At 43.1% G+C, this 26,630-nt stretch overlaps 1 protein-coding gene and 1 pseudogene across 1 annotated transcript in view; one reads left to right on the top strand and one right to left on the bottom strand.

Moving 5' to 3' along the window:
• Positions 1-1,234: 1,234 nt before the first annotated feature.
• Positions 1,235-26,630, top strand: part of LOC126514217 (thymosin beta-10-like) — a 64,199-nt pseudogene continuing 38,803 nt past the window's right edge.
• Positions 9,539-26,630, bottom strand: part of Lclat1 (lysocardiolipin acyltransferase 1) — a 60,269-nt gene continuing 43,177 nt past the window's right edge. The window contains exon 4 of the mRNA XM_050162957.1: positions 9,539-13,150. Within this exon, the coding sequence (XP_050018914.1) occupies positions 12,648-13,150 (503 nt within the window). The 3' untranslated portion in view covers positions 9,539-12,647. The remainder of the gene's footprint in view (positions 13,151-26,630) is intronic.

Raw genomic sequence — 26,630 nt, 5'->3', positions numbered from 1 at the left:
GAGCCTGAGGCAGAAGAAGTGACTGACTTATCACTACCATAGCTGAGCTGGGGAGCCAGGGCCAGCACGCTGTGATCTGCTTTGTAGGTCAGACCCCCTCTGCCAAAGTTCATACCAGTGAAACAGTCAGGAGAGTGGCTTTTGCTTCTAGAGACTCTTTTTGGTCCCCATCAGGGATGGTCCTCAGTCTACAATGGTCTCCCTGTGTGGCCCACCATCTAGTCAGGTGGTATCTTGGAGAACAGTTAAGACGATGCTTGCTCCTGTTCTCTCATAGATGTCTGGTAGAATTCTCTAGAAGCTATGTTACATGTGGTAATAGGAGATGGGGAAGTTGATTGTTTAGTAACAGAAACACAAAGTGTAAAATTGTGCCTTGTTTCTCACTCAGATTTTGTTTGCAGTGGAAAATAGTTAATTTCATAGAAATGGATTATTTGTGTTAATGTAGTAGATATTATAAGTACTTAAAATATTGGTCACAGTAGGAAGTGATCACATAGAACCTATATATAACTATTTGCGGTCCTAAGCAAGTTTATAAGAGTATAAACAGGTCTCAGGCCAAAACAAGAAAAGAAAATTTAGAACATTGAGGGTTCTTTTTCTCTTTTATAGAATATTTTGCTAGTGGTTTATAACAACTGAAAAAAAATATTAAAGAACTGCACTCTACCCCTTCCAAATCCTTTGACTACTGTGAGGAGATTGGGAGGCCCTCACCTTGCTCCACGCGGAGACTGCAGTGACCTTCAGGAGCCTGTTCCCAGCTTAGGCTTGGCTCATTGCTGGGAAAGCAGGCTTATCTTCCCTGATGACTTCCACACAAATAAACACAGAAGGACTTCCCGGAACACACACAGGCAGGCAGTGTGCTTCACACATTAGAAAAATAATGAGTAGATCAGAAATAAATTTAGCTTGTTTATACATTTTTTTAAAAGCATAGGGGATTTAAAACGGCTAATAAATCCACTTTGAATGGGGCTGCGATAAAAGTGTCATTGTCAGGCGGCAGCAGATCCATGCCAACCAGGGGACGCAGCTCTTCTCTTGCATCCCACTATGGCTGGAGAGAAGAGAGGTGGTTTGTGTTGGTCGGTCTTAAGGTATCTTAGCCTCTGACTCAAGGACAAAAGACCTTATGTGGGGTTTTATTTATTTATTTTTTTGTTTTTTAGCTTGAATGAGTTCGAGGGGGGAGTGTATCTAGGGCACCAACTAGTCTCACAGAGAATCAGAGCTAGTCTCTGGCCTCCGCTCTGGAAATGACTTCATTCCATTGCAAGGCACTGTACTGCAGGACTGCACTCAGGGCACCCCTGGGGCAGAGGTGCCACCACAACCCAACATGATTTCTCCAAGGCCACCCACCCTGAATGGGAGAGGCATTCCTTGGGTGTTGTGTGAATTTCATTCTTTTGAGGAGCCCACCACCCAGCTCCTAAATAAATCACACATGGAGGCTTATTCATAGTTATGAATGCCCGACCTTAGCGTGGCTGGTTTCTTGCCCGCTTTTCTTACCTTAAAGTATCCCGACTACCTTTTGCCTCTGGGCTTTTCTCTTTTCTCTATTTCTGTATACCTTTCTTTACTTCTTTCTCCATGACCTGCTGGGTAGCTGGTGGCTGACCCCTGATGTCTCCACTCCTTTTTCTCTTGTTCCTCTTTCTCCCCCCACTTTTTCTTTTATCCTCTCTGCCTGCTAGCCCTTCCTATCCATACTTCTGCCTCGCTATTGGTCATTCATCTCTTTATTAGGGCATCACATGTTTTAGACAGGCACAGCAACACAGCGTCTCAGAGTCAAACAAATGCAGCAGAAACAAAAGTCACATACCTGAAAATACTATTCCCCAACACTTGGAATCCCCGTTCTCCTATCTGATGTGTGTGAGAATCATGTGGGAAGGTGCCTGCCTCCTCCTGGGGCTGGGGCATGGATGGGGTAGATGTCTGTGTTGCCTAAACATCCCAGGTGATGACCATAAACAGCAGGAACTTAGGTCCTCAGTTCCCGACCAGGCTTCCTCAGTTCTCCAATAGCAGGCAGCGTAGACTTGCTGATGGGAATCAGGGCTCAGTGGAAAAGAGAACCGGACAGTCTTTGTTAGAGCTTTTGAGATGGTGACGGCGGCACAAACAGACCCTGGCGATTGCCCAGGTTATCTCCCATGCAGTCTAGCCTTGGTCTCTGGTCACTGTTTCCACGGCAACCTCCTCAATGTGTTGGCTCTGGCTGCTTCCCCAGGCAGCTGAGGCAGTGGTCTCGGGCAACCTACAATGGAATGAAGTCATTTCCAGGCAGGGCAGGGCCCAAAGGGAGGGCCTTCTCAGCTCTTCCCAAGCCCCTCTCCTTTCCACAATGAGCTCTTGCTGCCTCAAAGCCTGACTGGAGGCTAGTGTGTGTTGTCTCCTGGCTGCAGACCCGACCTCTCACGTGCCCGGGTCCACCATTGTCAATAGCCCCTTGCTATCGTTGGCCTACTGCCTGAACCCAATAGAGGCGGAACAGGGGGCTGGAGTCTACCCTCCAGTCCCCAGCAGTGACAGCTTAGGAGAGGGTGTTCCCATGGAGCTTTGAGCCTTCCAGAATGAAGGAGTAGAAGAGAAAATGGAGGCTCTCACAGCCAATCCCTGGGACAAAATGTCAGTAAAGAGACATAGTGCCCTGGTTTCAATAAAGAGGACATAAGTGGCCACAGGGAAACAGATTGTTCATCTATCAGTTGATGGTGGTTTCTGGAAATTGTACTGTCCACGACACTCAGCCTTGTGGCGTCTGAGTTGATGGCCTGTGCTCACCAGCTGGGGACACAGGGCCTGCCGGCACACAAACTTTGGCACCAGCGTCCACTAAGCCTTGGCACAGAAAACCATCTCTGATTTACTCTCTCCATCTCTGTCCAGCTGGCTTTGGACGCTGGAAGGTGGCACTTCACAAACAGTGGCTTGTTTGTTTCTCTTTCTGAAGGAAGGAGTGACGTAAGGGGTGTGAGGAGTGAAGAACTCAGCATGCCATCTTCGCTCCCCGCTCCCCGGCTCTGAGCCCCATATCTAGCAACGCTTAAAATATTTACAGATGAAGTCAACTTGCACATAACCTACTGCTTCTAGAACATCTAAGGCCAAATGCTCATTCTATACACAACGGGTCAGAGGCCCAAGAGTGGAAGTCTCAATTCTGACGGCTGAGAACAGCAGAATCAGCTCTCAATTGGAGTCAGCTGCAAAGCTTGACAAAGCCCTGGGGTCCAGGCTGCCCACCTGACCCATTAGAGTCCTGGGGGTGGAGCTTGGCTGTGGGTGGAGCATGAGTATTAAAATGAGGCAGATGCAGGAGATTTGGGGGCACTGGTCTTGGAAGTAGGGACCGCCTGAGGCCAAGATGGGGATCAAGCACTCCTGCCTCCCACTGCTCCAGCCCCTGTCTACCTCTCAGACATCAGTCCTTGTTGAGTCTGTAGAGGAGCTTCTGGGGAGAGCTTGCTGGGGGAAGCCTTCGGGGTTCCATTGGTGGGGCTAAAGCCTGCGGGTTTAACGTGGGTTCAACAGGCCTCTATCTGTTCCTTTTGAAGGGCTGGTGTTTGGTTAGAAGGTTCCTGGTAATCTGGAGTCTAGCAGCTCACCTGAGATGCCAAGCCTCTCTTTATGGTGTCTTCTGGGCAGATAGATACCTCAGGCAAGAAGGACTCGATTCACGTGCCCGCGCGAGCCATTCTGCTGCAAATCTTGAAAGAAACTCAGCTCTGGTTGCTTCCAAGGTCCGTTCAAAACCACTCACTGTAAGTTACAAAAGTCTTAAAAGTTATGTAGCATTTATGAGACTCATAAGATGGAGGGAACTCCATCTACATTTTCTGACCGGTTTATTTCACTGATCTTCCAAGTTCACGCACGTTGCCATAAATGGCTAAAATTCCATTATATGTCTGTGCACCTGTATCAGGTTTCTGTTATTCACCCACCGTTGTTTGGGCTGACTCCCTATTTTGGCCACAGTAGACAACGTTACTTCTTGATTTCAGCTACTTTGAGTCTGTATGCTGAGGGAGACTCTAAGAATGACCGTAGAAGAGTCCTATTTTTAATTTTGTAAAGAAATTTCCTCCGTGTTGCTTTCAGGGGTGGTTGCAATTTGCACCCCCGCTGAGTTCATGAGTTCAAATTTCTCCATATTTGCATTGGTGAGGTGACGGTTACTGTCCTTTTGATTGCACTGAGTTCATGGGTTAAATTTCTCCATATTTGCAATGGTGAGATGACGGTTACTCCCTTTTGATTGCGCTTTCCTAATGTGGATGTTGAATATCATTTCATATGCTGCTGGCCCTTCATCTGCTGTGACTGGAAAAATGTCTGCTCAAGTACCGCTTCTGAGTTTAAACTGGGTCACAAAGCATTTCGCTACTGAGTTGTGGAAATTCTTTAAATATTTTGGAAACATCCCCTACCAAGTATGTGGTTTGCGAATATTTCCCTGTATTCTGCAGGCTGCTTTCTCATTCTGTTGATTGACTGACCAACTCGGATTTTGTGGCCTGAGCAGGTCATGAAGGAGAAACCATTGTCGCGATGGATGCCGTGCACCTTTGCTGCTACTTGGACAGTTTCAGGGGTTTTATTTACAAGCCTTTAACCAGTGTCAGGTGTGGGTCTGGTGTTTTGTGTCTTTTGTAGGGATGTGCATTTTCCCAGTATCATTGTTGAAGATGCTATCTTTTCCTCACTATGCTTTCTTCTTGCTTCTGACCTCGGAAATGTGGGTTTATTTCTACAGAGCAATACCCGTACAGAAAGCTCATTTTCGGACCTGACTGCTCAGCTTGAGGCACAGTTCATACAGAAAAGAAAAGCAGCATGCTGACTGGTCTATCTGCCATTTTACCAGCCACCAGATGGCAGTTCTCACCAGAATGAGTTGGTTACCCAGACTGTCCCAATGTATCCATGAGTGTCACACCTTCCTGGTTTTTCCTCTGCTCCCCACATTTCCACCTCTCTGCTATCATACCGTCATTCCAGCTGCTTCCCTGGGGCTACAGGAGCCTCTTGCTGGTGATCCCACAGTTCTTTTGACTTGGCCTCGGCGGGCTTTGAAAACTTCCTTGGCTTTCAGTATTTCAAAATAACCCCACCACTCTGCATCGAATCTAGGTGCAGTCGTTTGTCCTGGAACCCTGGTTTCTTTTACTGGAAACATAGCATTTCAGAATTGGGCACAAGGGTGCTAGCTGCCATTGCTACTGGTTGGTTGGTTATTCTGAGCCTTCCCAAAGGAGAGCCTTAGATCTCAGGCGTGGTTTGTTTCGTTGTTTCTGTTGGCTTGGTTGAGTATTCTGTTGTTGTTTTTGTTTTTAAAGAAACACTTAGGATTACAGGGGTTTTTACCTAATTGTTTTATCTTGGTTCCTGGTAACATCAAAACTATAACAAATGTGATACTTTCAGAGAATAAGCCTATATATCATTATTAATAATATAAGGATAAAGAATTTCAGTGTTTTGCTTTTTTTTTTTCCCTTCTGGTAGTTTTGTTTTTATCATATTACTGTTGACTGTTGGGGCTTTCTACCCGTCAATAGGCATAGGAACTGTGGTCTGAACGTTCATGTGCACCTCCCCAGGGTGATGGTGTCAGAAGGTGGGACCTTCTAGATGTTGTGAGGTTGCCCAAATGGACCAATGAGCAGGATTAGTGTTAACTACCATCATACAAAAGAGGTCCCTTCTGAAGGGGACACGTGAAGACATGAAGACGTGCACGCGCAGCAGTAGACATCTATGGAACCCAGCCCCTCCTCACTAGACTCTGCCTTTGCAGGTGCCTCAACTTAGGACTTGGGACCTAAGAGAAATACCATCTCCACAGTTTGTGGTGTTTGATATAACAGTAAGTAACAGTAAGCAGGTCTAGACAGTAGCCAATTTACCTTGATTCATATTATTTCTAATTTCTCATCTAAGCATATGGTATATCACTTTTTTAAATTAAGAAATATCATGTGTGTACTTGCACACATGTGCAAGCCACGGTGTCGGTGTCTGCGTGTGCCTGTGTAGGTCAAGGACAACTTCCAGGAGCCAACTCTCACCTTCTACCTTGTTCCTGGGAAGTGAACTCAGAAAGCCAGGCTTGTAGGGCAAGTGCTTTTCTTTTGAGCCACCTTCCCAGCTTCATCTTTTGTTTTGGGATGGTTTTTTTTTTTTTTTTTTTTTTTTTTTTTTTTTTTTAAANNTTTTTTTTTTTTTTTTTTTTTTTTTTTTTTTTTTTTAAAACAAGGTCTCTTATGTAGTCAAGCCTGACTTGGAACTCTTGATCTTCTTGCCTCTGGCTCTGGGGGACTGAGGATGCAGGCAGGTACCACCCAGCTCAGACTTTGACCATGTCTGGATGGCCCTCTTCAACAAAGGGTGGCACAGCTGTGTCACTGAAAGTGCTACCCTGCACAGAACTCGGTCATGTGATTACAGGAACCTGGGATAATTTCATCCATGCCCCAGACATTTACGTTTTACAGTCTCGGAGCCACAGTAAAGAACAGTGTGTGGCATCTCGTGATGTTTGGGGTGGTGTGTTTGAGTCATAGGTTTCTAGAAGGAAAGCTGTGGGACTGGAGTCAGTGCAGATGCTAATTAGATGGTGAATTTTCCTTCAGGGGTGCAAGTGGAAGATAGTGAGATAAATTAGAATTATTTCTCACAGGCATGGATTTTGAGCCGGCTTTTCTACTTTTAGTAATTCACATCCTAGTATATTTTGGTAACAAGACTGTCAATCAAAAATGATTTTCTAACACACACACATATAAAACGTGTGTATATGTATATATTTGTTAGACTATATCTGTATATATATTTGTTAGAATATATGTATATTTGTTAGAATATATTAGCCTGCATATATATATATATATGTGTGTGTGTGTGTGTGTGTATATATGTTAGAAAAAAACATATTATTTAGTTTTTTGAAAAAGGGTGTCATTATGTAGCTCTGGTTGTCCTGGAAATCACTATGTAGACCAGGGTGGCTTCGAATTAACTCTGCCTCCCAAGTTCTGGGATTAAAGGCATGCACCACGACGCCTGGTTTTCTAACTAAAATATTGGCAGAAACCAATGCTCTTCTAAGCCTCAATTGTTGTTTTCATTTTGGACCCCTAAACCCCTGTACTCAGCCTGTTTGATCCAGAGGGTCTGTGCACGGCTTCCAAAACCATTATCCTGAAGAATGTACTGTGCGAATGAGCATGGCTGCTCAACGGCTGGCAGCAGGAGAAAGCTGAGGCACCCGTATCTCGGCTCTCCAGAAGCGTGCCATGCAGTGGAGTGGGTAAGACTGAAAAGTGACTGTCGTGACCTAAGATAGTGCGTGATTCAGCGAGGACAGGGCTGCAGGGAACGACAGCCCAGGAAAAGGCGGGAGAGCATTCCCAGCCAGATTGACTGGGAAGATTTCTAGAAATAAGTTGAGATTTGCTCAATTTAAGGGTTAGGGAAGCAATTTCCTAGGTTCTGGAAAAGGCAAGCAGATGTGACGAGGTCTGGGAACTCAGTAAGGCTTTGAGTACCCATGCTGACGCAAAGGCTCCATGGGGCAGAACAAGCCCTCTGAGAATGAGGATGTGTCTGTTGGGCTAGGGAGGGGCGTGGCCTTGTGCAATAGCCATTAGGAAGACCTGGGGACTGAGAAGGGGACTTCTGTGATTAGCATGGGGTTGTGATGAGGTTGTGTGAGCTGAGACCGATGTGGGTGGGAAGAACCTAGCCAGGCTTGCTCGGGTAATGTGTGATACAGGTGTGGCGTGATAAACATAGGAAAGGCTACTCTGGAAGACAGGTATGTTGAAAGCTTACATGGCCAGGCAGGAGAGGAAGGAATGAGCGATTCTGCAGGATTATGAGTCTGCAGTAGTGGGAGAAAGAGAAACACAGCAGGCAGCATGGAAGTCATTGGCCTTGCAGTACTTCCATCTCAGCAAACTTCCCACTGGAGGAAGGAAATTGCTCAGCAAGGCGATGCTTGAATCTGGACGATCCTCAGGGAGGCAATGGCTGAATTATTTGAGTGCGTGTGTGAGTGTGAGTGTGTGTGTGCAAGTACATGTGTGGGAGCCAAAAGACAAATGTGTAGCTCCTCAGGTGCCATCCACCTGTTCTTGAGATGGATTGGGCCTTTCATTGGCCAAGAGTTCACTCAGCAGGCTGTCTGGCTAGCAAACCGCAGGACCCCTAGTCTCAGCCTCCACAGTGCTAGGATTACAAGGAGGTGCCCCAGACCTGGCTTTTTTTTTTTTTTTTTTTAATGTGGGTTCTGGGGATTGAATTCAGATACTTGTGCTTGCAAACCAAGTACTTCACTGGCTGAGCCATCTTATCTCTCCTGAGATCCCAGGCCTGACCCCATCCCTTTTTGAGACAGTGTCTTACTATATAGCACAAGCTGACCTGAACTCATGTAGCTCAGACTAGTCTTAACCTTGTGGACCTCCTGCCTCTGTTTCCAAAGTGCTGGGATTACAAGCATGAGCCACCACACGAGACTCTCCACATACAGCTCTATGGACTCTTTGGCTTCCCATACATCCACGGCTGATACAAAACACTGTGCCCTCTGCTGGGCCTGAGAGTTCTGCATGCCCACCTGCTCTGGCAGACTTGAGAAGGCAAGGTGGACATTTGTGGTCACTTGGCCACCCATCACAAATGGTCGGCCCATGAGAAGGCAGCCTGTCTCTTTCTTACTAGACTTAAGCCCAGAGGATGCACGTGTCAGGTTGCCATGTGGATCCTGTGTGCAGTCCACCGGGCAGGAAAACACAAATGGTCTCTCTAGTAACTTTGTATTTGGTATTTAGAATGCGCTGTAGAGGCAGTTTCTGTGCCCATGGTTGGCACCTGAGGTCCCCACATCAGAAATCCATTTTCTGTAAAAGGGGTGAGGCTGACTATGAGTGGGGGCTGCAGCCCATGTTCTCCAGTCCACTCCTTGGGACCAGCGCTTTTAGGGCCAGGTCAACACTCTTTCGGCCCATGTGCCCTTTCCCAGGGAACAGCAGGGCTTGCACACAAAGTGCTCACTGAAGAACCAAGGACAGAATGGGCTCTTGAGCTTACAATAGGCTTCCCTGATGATATGTGCTCTTAGCTAATGATGTTCTTTGCACAGCTGGCACGTTTCGGTCTCAGACTCGCTTTTGGAGTTCTACTCCCAGAGAGTGAGGTGCGGGAGGGACACAGAGTCCTCGTGTTCTTTTCCTTTAAGTGTCTGTGTCCCACACTTGAAGAATGAATAGCTGTCCCGAGGAAAACAGGTTCTGTTGACACTGGGGCAGGAGTTCAACTGTATCCCCGACTCTCTCAATTAGGGAATAGTGCATTCTGTTCTAAATTAGACCACGTTTTAACACCCATGGGAGGCCTACTCATCAGTGACACAGGCTAAGACCATGAGAATATGGGGGACAACAGCATGATGGCCTTTAAATTCTGTCATTCCTGTAAAGATAGAACCACAGCAGCTTTTGAACAATGTGATTCACTCCACTTTATTCTGGATGCATATTACAAATAACAACTCACAACATTCCAGTGGACACGGAAAGCTAAGGCCATTCTGTGAGTTATTTTTAAAACTTGGTGTTCTCCACATAATGATCTTTTAAAAACGAGTTACCAAAACCAAGACTCTGAAATAAAAATATAAAGTTCAAGACACCTGTAGAGTCATATTTAGTCTGAAGTTCATTGTATGGCCGAGCCATTTTCATCTTCTATAGTTAAGTTAGAACACTAGCCACTAGCTCAGCGTCCAGCTCTTTTCTCAAAGTTACAACATAGTGTTTTGTTTCTGTCAACCAATGACAAGTATTGAGACACCTTTTTCTCCTCCTAATGAGTGACAAGGAGAGACGTTAAGGACACGTTATAGAACTCTCGGAACAGGGAAAAGAAGGGGACCCGTAACTAAGGCACTGAAAGCACATTATTTTATATAAAGAAATGTAAACAATTTACCACCAACAGGCTCCTTCTGCTAAGTCTTTGTGACTGTACCGGAGCCTCTCCATTGGGCCAGAGCTTGAGAGCGGGTGAAATGGAAATCTGTCTGTCTGCAGAACTCAGGCTTGGCTACCAATATGTGGTCTGCATGTGGAGTGCCCACCATTAGAGTGCATGAGTGGAAGATGCTATTTCTTTCTCGTCTATGTTGAGAGCACACAAGGGCAGGGTTTTAGTCTTAAGAGATGAGTTCTTTCAGATACTTATGCATTTCATCTTCAGCCTTTCTTCATGTAGCCTGACTTAAGTTCAGGATTCCTTGAACTTATTGCAAAGATACCTACTGTGGGAACCTGTCACCTCGCCAGTTCCCCTCCTTACTGGTTCATATTGTAAAGTGAAATGGTTTACATTATAAATAACCCACAACTACTATACTTAAAATCTCCAGGATGGGGTCAGCTAGCCAGCTAGTGCTGTGAGCATTTCAGTCCCTTGGTCTTACTGTCACATGGAGCAGGGGCTAGGTTCTGCTGTAGCAGGGATGCCGGCTGCTAGGAGCTCTGGCTGAAGGGTGAGGTGTAATAAGGGCATTTCTAAGGCCAACTACCATCAAGGATTGATTTAAAGCAGTTCCATGCTCAAAATCATTATATATGTAATATATATATTTTATATATATAGTTAATAAAAATTTTAACAAAGCTAAATATGTAGGTAAAAACAAATAATTATTTTTTATTTAAATATTTAAATTTTATTTAAAAGGGGGTTTTCTTTTTCCTTTTGGAGAAATTTCTCTTAAAGCAATTTCTCTAGTGTTAGTGCTATACTTAGAATTATGAATTTGGGGTAGATAATAAAATTAAGGGTTTCCTACCTTAAGCATGTTTTTCTGTGATCAAAAGAGGAGGAAGATCTTCCTGTTGATGGGAGAATAAGAGGCAAAGGGTTTGAGGATACACAAGGAAATGGGCATCACTACTGGGTAATCCCAGGCACTGTGTGTAGAGACAGCAGCTTTTTCTTTTACCTGGGAAACAAATGTAATTTTGATTGCTAGCTATTTCCATGTTTAAATGTGATCCAAGGAAGTTGCAGAAAAACTTAAAATTGCAGTCTTTCCTATTAAGGAAAAGGGGGGAAAAGGTTGCTCTTTTTTTGTGTTTTTAACCTTAAAAACTCTAAAGTCAAACAGCTGTGTTGAGAGCAGATGTGCACAGAAGCTAATTAGTAAGCTCCTGGCAGAACTGAACTGAGCTTTGATAGAGCAGTTAAATACAGACTGGTGTGCTTCCGTAGCGGCACCCCTCACAAACACAAGCTCCAAAGAAACAAACTAATCATGATCCACTAACTGTCCCCACAGGGCTTTCTTAGAAAATGTGCTGCTAAGCTGAGCAGGAAGGTGAATTCTGGTCTGAATACACAGGGCAGTGACAGCTCCTGAGAGTGCCCAGCGGGGGCTGGGGGGGGGGATTGACAGGTTTGCTAACAGCTGGACAGTTTTAGGTGCCTGTGCCCCTGCCCCAGTCAATGACAAAGACAGGCCCATGTAGCTCAGTGGGAACAATGGCCACATGCTCTCTTACCCAGGACAATGGTGCTATTTATTGGTCTGCTGGGTTTTCATGGCTTCCAGATGATAGGGCTATTTGGTAAACAGCTGGTCTGTGTGGGTTTAAAAGTTACTGTTGAGGGAGAGTTAGCAAGGGAGTCCTTGATCTCAATGAAAGGGTTCATTCTGGGTTAGCATTTTTAGTTTTAAGAGTGAAGCTGATCAAGGCTTGGGGGCTTTGGCTATAACATCCTGTCGGTGGCTATTTTTGTTGTAGCTCTGATGGCAAAAGGTAGACACCCTACATGAGCAGGACACACACCTGACTTCCACTGTGTGTAGTATTTCATAAGACCGTTTCTGTCTGAAATACAAGAATGTTCTAGTACACCTTTACATGTGTCAGTTCACACTGATGAAGAAGCTACACCTGCTAAGGAGCAGGAGGCAATGAGGACCGAGTGAAGAGCAAGCTTAGAACCCAACTGGAGAGCCTGCAGGTGCTCCCTGAGCAGAGTGAGGTGTGACTTCCAGGTGAGAAAGGGGCTTCCTGCTGCTGGCTTCAGCTCAAGGCTTTGTGAGTGAGCAATGAAGGGCTCCCTATGAAATGGTGGTCAGTTTAGGACAAGACAACTGCAGTTTGGGGTTTGATGGCTGTAAAAGGATGAAAGGATAGATGGACAGTGCCTCCCAGGGGAGCCAGAATACCATCTGCCTACAGTGCTGGGACATGTTCATGGTGTCAGGCCTGCCTCTGGGCTGGCAGCCTGTCAGAAGTGGGCTGACCCTTTCAGAAAAGCTTGCATCTTGTCTCAACGGCCTCCTGACTGTTTCTAGTATTCTGGCCCCAGTTATTCATAGCGATTGACCCCTGCTACATATGCAGCATTGGAATTACATTCAGAGAGTTAAAGAAACTGTAGCAATATTTCCCCCATAAAATTACGTGCAAAATATCTTTAACAATAAATGATGATAGTAAGAAACACTTGACATAGTCATGCAAAAACTTATCTCGGTTTACAAAGGCTGTAACATTTCCACAACGCTCCTAGAGTTTTATGTGGTGAATGCAACCGTCTTACTTGTTTTTCTTTGAATTTAAATGTGGATGCTTGTGGAAAAAACGGTAACATGCAAGTTCAATGATTTCCAGTCCACCAAATATTCTCTCCTGCAGCACGAAAAGCACAATGCTGATTAGGAAATACCACCAAACTAGGCTGTACCAATATATGAGCAGACACACTGCAGAGCAGAACAAAGTCCAATACAGTATGGACAGCAGCTTGACCACTAGGACTCTGAGCTCAGACTTGCAAGGTGGCACTGTGCTCTGTCCAGTAAAATGAAAGCTTTTTTCCCCTTGGTAGAAGGAGCGCAGTCTCTCTTCCTTCTCTTCCCACCGCTTGTGGCACCAGAGCTGCAGCTCCTCCTTGGAAGTGGGAAGGGTGCTGACTGGATACCTACGGACATGGAAGTGGATCTCCTTAGGAAAGTCTCCAAGGAGGAGGTGTTTCTCAGTTTGAGGAATGTTGTAAGGATATGCCACGGTGATGTCATGGACAGCATCAAGGTTGTTACCTAGGATTTGGAAAGATGAAAACTTTAGCAACAGTCAATGGGATGATAATGCTGATTTGCTCTGCCAGGCAGAGCCATGAGCACGAAAAATCAGGACAGAGTGAACCACCATGAACAAACAAGAGCTAAAAATACCAGTGTTTCTGGGTACTTAGGTCAATATTTACCAGCCAGTTTTAGCTTTTTTTCCTGTTTGCTAATTACCACAAAGACCTTTAAAAAGAAATTATCTTCATTCCCAGAAATGGTAATCTGCATTCTAGAACTGCAGATAGACAAAGTGAGCTGGAGCTGAGGGAAGAGAAAAGGATTTAGGCTAGCCTTTCGGCCACAGGATGTTACACTGACACAATTAACATACTCAGCTCATCAAAGGCGATAGCAATGTGTGCACCTTTACCTTAAATGACCATGATAATCATTGCAAAGGAACCTCAGAAACAAACCTGAAGAAACTGTCAGTCACTTGAACACTTCTGTACAATTAAAAAGACAAACAAACAAGCATAACAACTTTGATCCTGACCTTAAACACCATTCTGCATAGGCAATTTTTTTTTTTTAAAAGATAGGGGTTCTCCGTGTAGCTATGGTACCTGCCCGGGAACTCACTCTGTAGACTAGGCTGGTCTCAAACACACAAGGTCCTCTGAGTGCTGGGATTAAAGGAATGTGCCACCACTGCCTGGCTCTGCACAAGTATTTAATGGAGTTGTTTTCGAAGTCACACACCAGATGCTGACAACAAAGACATGGTAAACACGGTCCCTGGTGTCCTTCACATTGTTGCTAACATAATCAGGAATGTAAGCATGCACAAGATGCCATGCATCATCCCAAACAGCCCCATGGGAACATGGCAGATGAGGTGGGGGAAGGAACAGGTTCTGTAGATGGGGCAGGTTGAACACCATGGGAACAGGGCATTAAAAGCAGACTGGGGCCCATGGTATAGGCCTTCCTGTATACTCTATGTGGCAGAGGAGCAACTTGGGGGTAGTGGAGCACAAGCAGTGTGGAGACCAAGGACAAAACAGTGGCTGTTACAACAGGCCAGGAAGGAGCCGTCTACAATGGTAACAAGAATTGATGTGACACGGTGGCCAGCTGGAGGAGGAGGGGTATACAGGAGGGAGTGTTCTTTGGCTTAGCACTGAACTAATGGTGGGGCCTTGGAGATTAGAGAGCTGGTGTGTTGTATGATCTGCAGAGGACACTGGCTACCACTCAACTGAGCCCTGTACACACAGGTCCAGGGAAGCTTAGTGTTCTGCCCAAGAGGTACAGTGGTGTAGGAGGTTCTGCCAAGAGGTACAGTGGTGTAGGAGGAGTTGCTTTCATTGGTTAATGAATAAAGAAACTGCTTTGGACCTGATAGGGCAGAACTTAGGTAGGCAGAGAAGACAGAATTGAATGCTGGGAGGAAGGGCAGAGTGGCAGAAACCATGGATCCTCCCACCTGAGACGGACGCCAGTTAGAATCTTGCCAGCATGTGGCGATACACAGATTAATAGAAATGGGTTAAATCATAATGTGAGAGTTAGCCAATAAGAAGTTAGAGCTAATGGGCCAAGCAATAATTTAATAAATACAGTTTCTGTGTGGTTATTTCGGGTGTAAGCTAGCCAGGCGGCCAAAACAGAACAAGGGCCCGCTCTCCATGTAACAGTACAGCACTGATGGTACTATTTCTGAATGTTGTTATTATCTTCAGTGAATAAACCTAAAAGTGTTTTTTATTAGTCATAGAAAACAATGGGGGGCTGGAGAGATGGCTCAGAGGTTAAGAGCATTGTCTGCTCTTCCAAAGGTCCTGAGTTCAATTCCCAGCAACCACATTGTGGCTCACAACCATCTGTAATGGGGTCTGGTGCCCTCTTCTGGCCTGCAGTCATACACACAGACAGAATATTGCATACATAATAAATAAATAAATATTTTTAAAAAAGAAAACAATGGATTTGTTATGACAGTTTCATACAGGTATGTAATATACTCAAACAATATCCATCCCTAGTCTTCTCTCCCCTTCCAGTAAACAGACTGGATGAGGGCTTGACAGAATAGATGACGCAGGCAGGACTTGTGTGTGGTGACAGCAGTCGGAATAGTGGTTCCTACATGGTAGGAAGTACCTAGAAAGCACATGAGGAAATCTGGGGAACAGCAAAAGTATTCTAGACGGAGGTGTGACCGCACAACGTTGGTTGTGTATCAGAATCAAACGGTATCTGAGCTGAGAATATTTCACTCTGTTCAAATTTTACCTTGATAGCAATAATGGCAAAGAAGTGAAGCAATTTTCAACCACACTCCTTCAACTGAACCCGTTACTTTTAAAAATGGTTCTTCAAGTCTTCTGTAACTGTCCATCTAGGCTACACTACAGTTTACTTTAGGGTAACAACCAGGTTTCAACTTGGTTTCTTCATTCTTTACAGAAACCTTTCCTTGACTGAACAGTCAGTGTGGCACCAGCACTCTCTCAAAACAGACCAGGCTCTGCCTGCTTCTGCCACTTGCCACAGCCAGTGTGCTTTTGGCTGCCGGACCTCAACTCCACCCTCAGTTTCCCACTTTCTCTCACAGTGAAGGAAAGATATTCACCATGTCAAAGTCACACGTTTTGTTTAAAAACTCCTCTGGTTTCCTCCTTCCACGCAAACCCTTCTCAGAGCTACTGGCATCTCTTGTACCTACAAAGTACATGGCTGACCGATTCTGAGAGTTAAAGGAGATACACAGGCCATCAGGAACAGGTAAAGCTATAGCCTCTCTCTAGGAACAGTTCCCACCATCATGGTGTCTGTGGGGAAAGCGCATTCATGTCCTGTCTTTGCCACTATCCATAGCATTATTTGTCTAGATCCCAATCTAGATGCCAATCAGGGGCCTCCCTGCTCAAGATAAATGTTCCAACTGATGTTTTACAAAGCTTTCTCCTAAATTCCTTGTTTCAAATACATAATTTATCTCCCTGGAATGCCTGACTTCAATTTCCTTCAATGTCCAGCTCAAATGAAGAGCCTTTATTAAACACCAAGGCCCAGCGTGGCCCTGGCTTGCTGTGAGACCCAGCTGCCACTGTATGCTCCAACAAGAACCATGTTTGCTTCTTTAGAGCCCAGGTTTTAAAGAGGTTCTAGAAATGTGCATGTGATCAGTATGTGTGGGATTTATCTTCTCGCTTGAAAGTATGGGCACTAGTTATACCTTTTTTGTGGGAAAATTATAATAATTCAGTGGGTGAATGCAGAGTGAGTCTTGGACCCAGTAAGGTCATAAATGTTAGCACTGACTACAACACTGCTTGTTGGTTTAGTGAGGCTGAGTAGGCCTCATGATAGTTTTTCTATCTTGGCTTCCACGAATTGTTGGTCTTGGAAGGGCAATAGTCCAAATCTCTTATAAATTACTTGAGATTTAGAACTTTGGAAGGCTATTATTATAATCCAGCATAATTAAAATGCTACCTATTTATATAGCAATTAAGTAAAGAACAGTGTTTAGATAAAAAGATAAATTAAAGGGAAGAGGAGCTGGCAAGAAGAAACTTCTTCCTTGACATTCACGTCCTGAGCATCAGGTAGCATAAGGGCTGGCTTCCTTAAGCTCAAACTTAGACATGGATAAACACATCAGCAAGACAAAGCCCTGTGCTTACGGAAGGAGAGTCAACAGTCCTGAGATGGTTTAACCTTTATATGAAGTAAAGGTCTCCAGACAACACAAAGGCCACAAGACACTATTCTGCTGGGTGGGAGAGCCCGAGTCTATGCAGGCAGAGGAGCTTACTTCTGTACCACATCTCTAGACCCCTGGTTTGTGCCCTGGAGCCCAGGGAAGCCAGTACCATGAGATAAGGCCAGGGAAAGGGGGGCATGGCTGCAGGGGCTGGGCTCACATAAGACAGTGAAGAAAGAAGAGTCAAAAGTTGAGATGTGCTTCCACTTACCAGTTAAAATAATAGATTAAGAAAAATACTTCTGCTATTGCTAAGGTTTTGTATTATCCTTACACCTAGCTGCCATCAATAGAAAGCAGTTTTAAAAGATCTCATTCTTTTTCAGATGAGCTAAATTACAGGCATGGATGCCATCTGCCTGCACTGGGCTCAGAAAGTAGATGTGTTCTGTTTTGGATACTGTACCTAATGGAATTAATTATTTTATAAAGCTAGCGCTCTGTTAGAACAGCTGTGCACACTGGGACCTCAACTGTTTCTATTAGTGGAGAACAGAGCAGTTGCTCACTTGTCCAAACCTTACTTCTAAGACTTGGACAGAAACCGGAGGATTCTGAATACTCTAGTCATGTTTAAATAACCAACAAAGGTGAAAACTAGGACTGATTTTTCCAAATGTAATGTCCATAAGGGAATGTCTCTAATCATCTCAAGTTGAAGTCATGGCATTAAAAGAATCCTATCTAGTGTCACATGCTCACCGTGAACAGGAGATTGCCGAATCCTTATGCATTTGTATGTTTAAAAGGAAAAACTGGAAGATGCTTTTGTGAGCTCTAAAATCGTATCAAAGGGAAGGAACGCTGCTGTACCCATGCTTACTAAAGCATGTGATCCAACTGTGCAGCTTATGACTGAATAATCCAAATTCCCAACAGTGATCTTAGACAGAACTAGTAAGGATTGTAAATTTCCCTTTCTTTCCCCATTTCATAACCAACTATGTATAAAATATACAAAATACAACTTTATATTTCATTTTGATACCTTGATTACATAAAAAAAATCTAGCTGGATCTGAATCCATAAATTTAACTACAAATAATGGCAACTACTAAAGGAACTTGTCACCCATGATCCATTTTATGTTAAAATAAAAAGCTAAAGGCCACTGATTTTTTTGTTTTCATATTTAAAAACAAAACAAAAAATTATCATCCTCGGGACAGAAGTTGGGTTTATAACTAAGCAACCATTCCCTTGCACTAGCATTGACGCGCTGGCCCACGCTGAATAAGTCTTGAATGGACGAGTCAGAATATAAAGACAAAAACTGCTAATAAATAAAGACACCATCCAGCTTCAAAATAAGAGAATGCATGAGCCTCTTGAGACAAACTGGTGTGAAGACTCAAACAATACAAGGTGCATTACCAGAGAATTTCTGTCATTTCCTACTTGGAACATTATTCACCATTTTTTTTGACCAAGTTGAAAATTTATGGAACAAAAGGTAGAGACAAACAAACAGCAAACAGCCCTGGACCATGTGAAGCACTCTTTTATACTTCCCATCCATGCCATTTAAAATGTCCTAAGGTATTTTATGGATGAATGTTTGAGAAAACAAAAGTCCCTTTGTCTGGATGCTTACGTTATTTTCATTTACTGACATTAAATAGATATTTTTGTGATCAATGATAATATTTTAGAGAATGTTGAGAAGTTAGATCAAAGAATGTAAATGAATATGTTAAAAAAATTTTTGCTACATTAAAAATAAGCAACTGACTCCCCAAAATGTTTGAATATACACAAGAAACTTATTTTTTGTGTAATTTTACTAATGCTTGTACTGTGTTTTTAGAAAGTTTTTGAAACATAAGTTTAATTTGATATGTTTTGATAATACATCTATGGGATTATATATATATATATATGTATATATATTGCTAATACTTCTGCATGCTTTCAAAATTCAGTTGTGTCATTTCTTAGAGTTTATGAGCTTTTCATGCAGCAAAGATATCATGCTTTATTACAAGTATTTTGACACCTGACCACTAAGGAGTTTTTCCTTTTTAGTTAGTAATTTATTTGGGTGTGGGAGGTGGGGTGGCTGTGAACGGAGGCCAGAAGCGGTGCAGCCGTCCTCTCCCACCACTCCCCACATGCTCCTCTAAGGCAGGCTTTCTCCCTGAACCTGGGGCTCAGGTCTCAGCGAGAAGCTGGCAGATCCCAGAAGTCTTGCTGTTCCATTCCTTCAGAACTGGGGCTAGACACAGACCTTTGCAGAGAACTGTGCCCTGTCTGGTGGATGCTGAGGTATAAACTGTGGTGCTCATGACTTAGGGGAGTATCTGTGGGGTTAACTCCTCCGTGAACGCAGGTTCATTTCCAAGTCCATTTCCTACAATCCCTCTTACTCCATTTGCAAAGCTCCTTATCACAGATCAGTATTCCTCTAAAAACTGTGTTGCAAATATTTTACAAATATTTTATTATCTTTATTGATAGCATCTTCTCCAATACAGCTGTGTATTTTATTAAGCAATTTTTTCATGTTACCAATTTTCAATTCTTCTGTGTCTCTTGTGCCTACAATATATGGACCTTTGCATTTCTTTGCAAGATGAAAACAAGTTTTCCCACTTCTTTTATTAAACAGTTTCCCTCCTCTATTATATTGCTTACTAACTTGGCCATGGCTAAAACACATCGCTAGCTAGGGTCATTTTTCTCCATTGCTCCACAAGCTCCAAGCTTATTCCTGCTCCAAAACCATACTGTTTTTTTTTTGTTTGTTTGTTTGTTTGTTTGTTTGTTTTTTCCCCTACTGACTCAATGGCTGGTAAAGTAGGCATGCTTCTGTGTTCGGTATAATGACTTGTGCTGGGCAAGTATCTTGTTCAATAAACTCTCTATGAGCATCTAAATTAATTTGAAAACAATCCTCTACCACCTTCTGGTTCGAATGAAAATGCCTGCTGCCAGGATCCCTACTACCATGAAGGTCATGGACTCACCTTCTAAACTGTAAGAAAGTCCCATTAAATTCTTTCTTTTGCCTTGCCCATGGTATCTCTTCACAAAAACAGGAAATTAACAGACATGCTTCCAAAAACATATAAGAAAATCTATCTGGAAACACTATTTATATTATTTTTGCATTATAATTTTGGAATAACTGCCGTTTTAAGTCTTCTCATTTAAGAGAAGGGGTATATATTGTCTTTCTTGCTATATGTTTAGTTTTCAAGGCTTTATGGTAGGTTTTCTTTTGCTTTCATTATTAACATTTACTATTTTAATAAAATAAATTGATAGTTTCGTGTTTAACTAAAATGTGAATTTTAGTGCTTCAGCATTCAAAATACTCATTTCAACCTGTTATTATAGAACTCTGGTTAGGTATAATTTTATTTAAGTAGTTAATTTCTATTTAATTTTTCCTAAGTTTTATTACGAATGGCTTGACTTGCCAGATCCCCTGGAGATGGAGTGATAAATGAGATGTGGGTGTTGGGAACTGAACTTGTATCCTCTGCAAGTCTCTGAATCACTGGGCCATCTGCTTGTCCTGACTTTAACAACAAGGAAAAGGGGTGATGAGAATCCAAATCTACCCATGTGGCAGAACTGCAGAGGATTTGCAAGCCTTATACACACAAACCACAGTAGATTACAGTGTGTATATACACTGCACGTGAAACAAGAACTCTAACTGGTATCTGTGTTCCACTAACAAGTCATGTCATAGCATTAAATTGGCCTATTTTTATGAGACATGCAAGCATAGCACACCAGTGCTAACTACATGGCAGGGTGATCTAGCTACTGCATTAGTGTGCAGAGGCTAGGCTTGGCTCCTGGGATCTTCACATACACGTTACAAAGCCAAAATGGGCAGCAATAAACAATAACAAAGTTCTTTGATAAGAAAGGGACAAGCTGACTGGACAAAGGGTGTATTATGTGACACACCTCAGATCCCAATGCCATCAGGACAAATGAGGAGGTGCTGGAGAGGCAGAGACAATGGAAGAGCAAGGAGATTTTTGTTTGCTTCCTTGTTTTGATTTTTTTAAATTTTTTTATATTTTTTTTAATTTTTGATTTTTTTTTTTAAATTTTCTTTTGTGGGTGCTACAGGGTAGAGGGAAGATATGGGGGACTTGGAAGTAAGTGGAACATGATGTGAAAGATCCCAAGTCTATAAATTATGGTAAATAAAAAAGGAGAGGGACAGTGACTTGTCTTCATCCCAGGACCTATCAGGCACAAGTGCCACCAACACCTTGTACATCACTGACATCAGGCTCTTCTAGTCTATTCCTTCAACAACAACAACAACAAAAAAATCTATGTGCTTTCTTTGTTTTTGTTGCCATTCTTTGCTAAAATAATGAGAGAAGACATTAAAATACATGCAAACAGGAACAGGAAGAAGGCCACTTGTTTCACTGCTTGGGCTCAACACTCAACATGGTCATTTAGATGTTAAAAATCCTGGACTCAAAAATCATTAGCAGATTACAGAAATGTCACACAGGCATCAGATACTGAGATTTCTGATGTTTGAAATAAATGAGATCATTATTACTAAGCATATGATCATAGTCTCTATGCTGATATTAGCATTGAAGGTGACTAATGGTGACTAATGGCATGGCTTTATTGAGTGCTTACTATGTCTGATATTGGCATCATTCATTCAACAATCTATAGAGCACTTAATGCATCAGATTCAGCTCTAGATCTGTAGGATATGCTGGAGAAAGGAAGGAAGAAATAAAGGAAGAAAGGAAGGAGGGAAGGAAGGAGGAAGGGAGTGAAGGAAAAAGGGAGGGAAGGAAAAAGGGAGGGAAGGAAAAAGGGAGGGAAGGAAAAAGGGAAGGGAAGGAAGAAAATGAAGAAGAGAAGAAAGGAAAGGAAGAAAACAAACTCAATCTCACATAGATCTAGGTATGAAAATATTCTTAGCAATTTTATATATTATGCATAAACCACATGTGTCAGTCTGTGAACAGGTAAACAAAATGTGATATATTCTATACAATGGAATGTCATCCAGTAATAAAAGGAAGAAAATATGCAACAATATGGATGGAAGCTAAAAGCACTTCTTCTAAGCAGAAGACTACATATATAATTCTGCCTACACAAAATTCTAGACAAGGTAAAGACACTGTAACAGAAAGCAGCTCAGTCACACAGAGGAGAACTTTGGGAGGAATGAGATGTATTTTGACTAAGATGCTAAGTTATGTTAGCTATATATTTATCAGGACACCCAATTGTACACTTTAAATGAATAGATTTTATAACAGTGAATCCTACTTCTAAAAAGTGTTAGGTTTTGCCACTGAGGTACCTCAGCAGGTAGAGACATTTGCACACAGGCCTGATGACCCGAGCTCCATCCTCAGATCTCACAAGGTGACAGAAGAGAGCCAATTGAAGATCCATGGCACTGGTGCACGCAGATACATTAAACGGGAGTGGGAAAAGCGGGGAGTCGGCAGCTTCATTTAAAGTAACTTAACAAATTCGTTTTATGTGCAATAAGCTAAAGAGAGCTTTATAAAAAAGCTACTTGGATTCTTATCAAATCAAAATGTTAGAAAGAAAAGGTGTATGTTTGAAACAAATTCAGAATCCATTCCCATGTACTATGTTTAAGGATTTCTTGATGCTAGGATTATCCTGCAAATGTACTTGCTCACTCATGAAAATGGACTCTAGCATACCCACAGGCTGTGCCTTCTCTTTCCATTTCCTGTCCAGTGCACAGTACAATTCCCTGGTTAGACTACATGTAATCTAACAGTTGGAAAAACTTTGGCGGCTCTAATTTTTTCAGGGTCATGAATATGTTTTCTGGATACTATCTAGAAGGACTAACATTACAGAATTTTGAAGTAATTGCAGATAATTCAGTTACAAGTGACAAAAACAAACAAAACCCCAAGAATAAAACTGGGAAAAGAGCTAGCCGGTATCTCTGGAGATAGATGCTTTTGAGGCAGACAGCTCTCATTTATTAGGTTGACATGAGGCTTCTAGTTTACCAAAAAGGAAACACATATCCACATTCAATACTTCCCAAGAAACTCTGAAAATATTAAAAAGACAATGTTTTAAGCTGTTTATAGTTGGACCAAACTCTCCACTCACGCACTCTGTTTCATTTCCTCCATAAACTCAATACTGCTCCTCCCCACATAGTTCCTTGTTATGACCTTAACTGTCAACTTGATGGGATTTTTATCATCACCACTAGGAATGTCTGTGAAGGACTTTCTAGATTAGACTGGCTGAGGTGGGAAACCCACCCTGGTGTGGGTGCACCATCCCCTGGGCTGGGGCTCCAGCCTGAGAGTGAGGTCTACAGCAGCATTCATGTCTCTGGTTTCATGACTGCAGATTGGATGCAATGTGACCAACTGCCACAACCTTTCCTGTTGCTATGACTTCTCCACCATCCTGGACTGCACCCTATAACTAAATAAACTCTTCCTTTCTTAGATTTTTGTGAGGTTATCTGCCATAGCAACACGAAAAATAACAAATACACTCTTTGATCCTTGTAACTTGCCTATCCACTTGTTATAACTTCTCTCATTATCTCTTGACACAATTTTCCACTCATTTCTCTGGTGACTTACACAGCTACACTTCTTCAGCTGTATGCCAATGGTCTTCACCCTCTGCTGGAGTGAACCAATCAACGCCAACTAAGTAAGCTCAAGGCCTCACCATTTGTGGTTGTAAGAATGAAAATATCTCCCAGAGATTCAGGCATTTGAAAACTTGGTCCCCAACAAGTGGCAATGTTTGGAGAAGTTTGGGAAGAATAGCCTTGCTAGAAGAAGTATGCCACTTAGGGTGACCTTTGAGAGATTAAAGCCTTGACCCACATCCAGTTCACTCTGCTTCACATCTGTGGTAAAGACATGGTTGCTCAGCTTCCTGTTCCTGTTGCATGCCTGCTGCATGTTGTCATGCTTACCCCTCATGATGGAAGAACTGAAGGCCTTGAGTGTGGTACTTACCACTGCAACAGAAAAGTAACACATAGCTCTGGCAAACCCATTCTCCTCAGTGACTGGGTTGTGTGCTTTATGCTCAGCCACACAGCTCCCTTTGGGTCATTCTGATCTTTCCCTGTGGACTGCTAGCTTACATGATTTCTAAATAGCAGATGCCCGAGGGCTTTGCTCCTACTTTTCTCCATCCCTGGGTGACCTTGATACCAAATATGTGCTGCTGACTCTCAAATTCATAACTCCAGCTGGTCTTTCATTTTTAGACTGATATATTTGACCGTTAATCTTTACATATCTTGGATGTCTTCTAATAAGTATCTCAGATCAATGTGACCTAGACTGAACTCCCACCTAGTCTTTCTGCCAAAACCTAAGCTTTCCTCAGTCTTTGTCTCAGTCAAGGCAAAGTTATCTTCCAACTCACGCTAGCAACCTTAGAGTCATCCCAGCTGAAAATCGTACTGGTTCTACTTCAATAATCCCAAATCCAGCCATCTCTTACCTTACCAATTTTACCTTCCTGTCTTTCTCATCCGGGTTATTACAAATGCCTTCGTAAATGAGTTTGTTAGCGTAACTGCTACCTGACACATTTCTTACTGCAATAGCTGTCAGAATGTCAGTAGCAACACATTTCAATTTCCCTTGACTCTGTCTAGTGGCTACCACCTCACTCAGAAGGCTCCCAGGCCTCTGAAGCCCTGTATTGTCTGTGAGCTTTCATCACTCCTTTCCATTCCCTACTGACGGGGAAGCTCAGCCAATCACATTTAACTAGGGTGTGGCCACCTGGGGCGAAGGAAGAAGCACCTGGGGATTGGGTACCCGCCCCTTGTTTTGTCTCTTTCTCCGCTGTGCGTGATTCTCGCTAGACCCCTGTCGTGTGAGTCTCTTTATCCCAATTATTAAAATTATATTCCTTGTTTTGGGCTGGTCTGGTTAATTCTAACTACCGGTCGACCACGCCCTTCACCCTACTACTCATTGTCCTACTGGGCTCCATCCACAAGGAGTGCTATGGTCTTTGTTCTACTGCCTGTTCTATCAGGGAGGCCCTGGCACCACCCTACCGAAAATAGCAGGCTCTCTAAATTCGTAGCACATACAATCATCTGATATACTATAGATTTTATTTATTGTCCCCTTTTGTTATGATAATTATAAGCAAACAATGACAGAAATTTCCCAGTGATTTCAGTAAATATGTTTATGGAATCAGCATTCCAGTAGGCAGATGCAGGTAAACTGATCGGAGGCTCTTTGGGATACTTCTGCTTGAAAGACAGTCTAAGAGCAGTCTTCTCTAACAGCCCGCAGTGGGAGGAACACAAATGAGACTACTTGGAGAGTAACTGTAACTAACCATTCTCTAAACCAGAAGAGAGAAGCCACTAGGAGTCTGCGTTTCTCCCGTTCCCCTATGTGTGCAACCACTGCTACTTTGCTCTCTAGGTGTTGGTGTTCCTCACGGCTGTCCACTGATGTGTACTGATAAGATTTCACATAATATAGTGGATAGTCAAGGTCACAAGTGTCATATTAGCAGTCAGTCACAGGAGCTAACTGAAAGTATCACGGTGTCCACAGGGTCCCAGAAGCCCTGCAAGTCTAAAGAGCCAATTGAGTTTGATAGGTCCCTGTCTTCTCTATCCCCCGAATGAGGACTTTCTTAGCCATGGTGTGTTTGACAATGCTAAGCATATAATGCTATTTTTAAGATGGAATTACTTTCTGAAATTCTAGAATACAATCCCCTGTGTTTTGTGTATCAGTTCTCTCTGCTAACAAAAGAAGCTTATTAAATATTCTGGAAAGCAGCCTCTCTATTCAGATATTATCATAGGAGCATTTGTTTCCTAATTAATTCCCCAAATGTCTTTAAATAGAATCATTAACCTCCTTACAGCATTTTCATTCTCTACTGCGCTATTTTTTCCCTTTCTATCTATAATACACATGGGAGCCCTCCCCCCCCCCACACACACACACTAGGTAGAAAAATATTCTCACAGAGCATTTTAATCAGGGCAAAAACTTCTGAGTGCTGCAATTGCTGTCTTACACATGACATTCTTATTCTGACTCTGATCTTTCTCCTGAGTTAGAGACCCTCCTATCAGTTCCCTACTATGTGGCTTGTCACTGCCTCCTCTGCCGACCCAGCCAAGGTAGGCTCCAGGCTGTTGGGCAGCTTCCAACTCCTAAAACGTCACCAGGCCTATGAAGAATCCTAACCTGACCTGTGCTCCCTCAGCTTCCTGGAATCATGGAAGCCCTTTCTTTCTTGGTCGATTCTTTGGCCTTTTGACTGGAGTTCCTAACGTGGCAGCTTTCAGAGAACAGCTCCTACAGGGCAGAACATGGGAGAGAGGAAGAGTCAGAATCTCTCGGGGTTTCCAGGAACCTCTTAACTAAGGGGTGCAGCTAGAAATGGGGTCTGAGAAGGTACAAGGATGCCAGGGTGCCCCTCCTTCCCCTCTCCTGCATTCCCTTGCTCCCTCTGTTGAAGGGATGAGCACAGGTACGTGCGCTACTCTCCCTCATATACAAGTACTCACTCTCATTCTAGCCCCGAGACTTCTTGAAGCAGGAGCTTGGTACATTTTCTGCACTTTCCCCTGCAGTAAATCAGTACATATCAGCCTCATATTATTAGTTTACTTAAGTTTATCCCTAATTCACACACAGGCAGTAATGCAAACTCTCATTTACATATAAGGGAAAAGAGTTAGAACTGAAAGAACC

Source organism: Alexandromys fortis, unplaced genomic scaffold (genome assembly GCF_014885135.2).
Source record: "Alexandromys fortis isolate MF-2015 unplaced genomic scaffold, M_Fortis_MF-2015_v1.1 scaffold_148, whole genome shotgun sequence".
NCBI classification, from domain to species: domain Eukaryota; kingdom Metazoa; phylum Chordata; class Mammalia; order Rodentia; family Cricetidae; genus Alexandromys; species Alexandromys fortis.
Note: the sequence above shows the minus strand (reverse complement) of the source record. Positions and strands in the feature narration are given on the sequence as shown.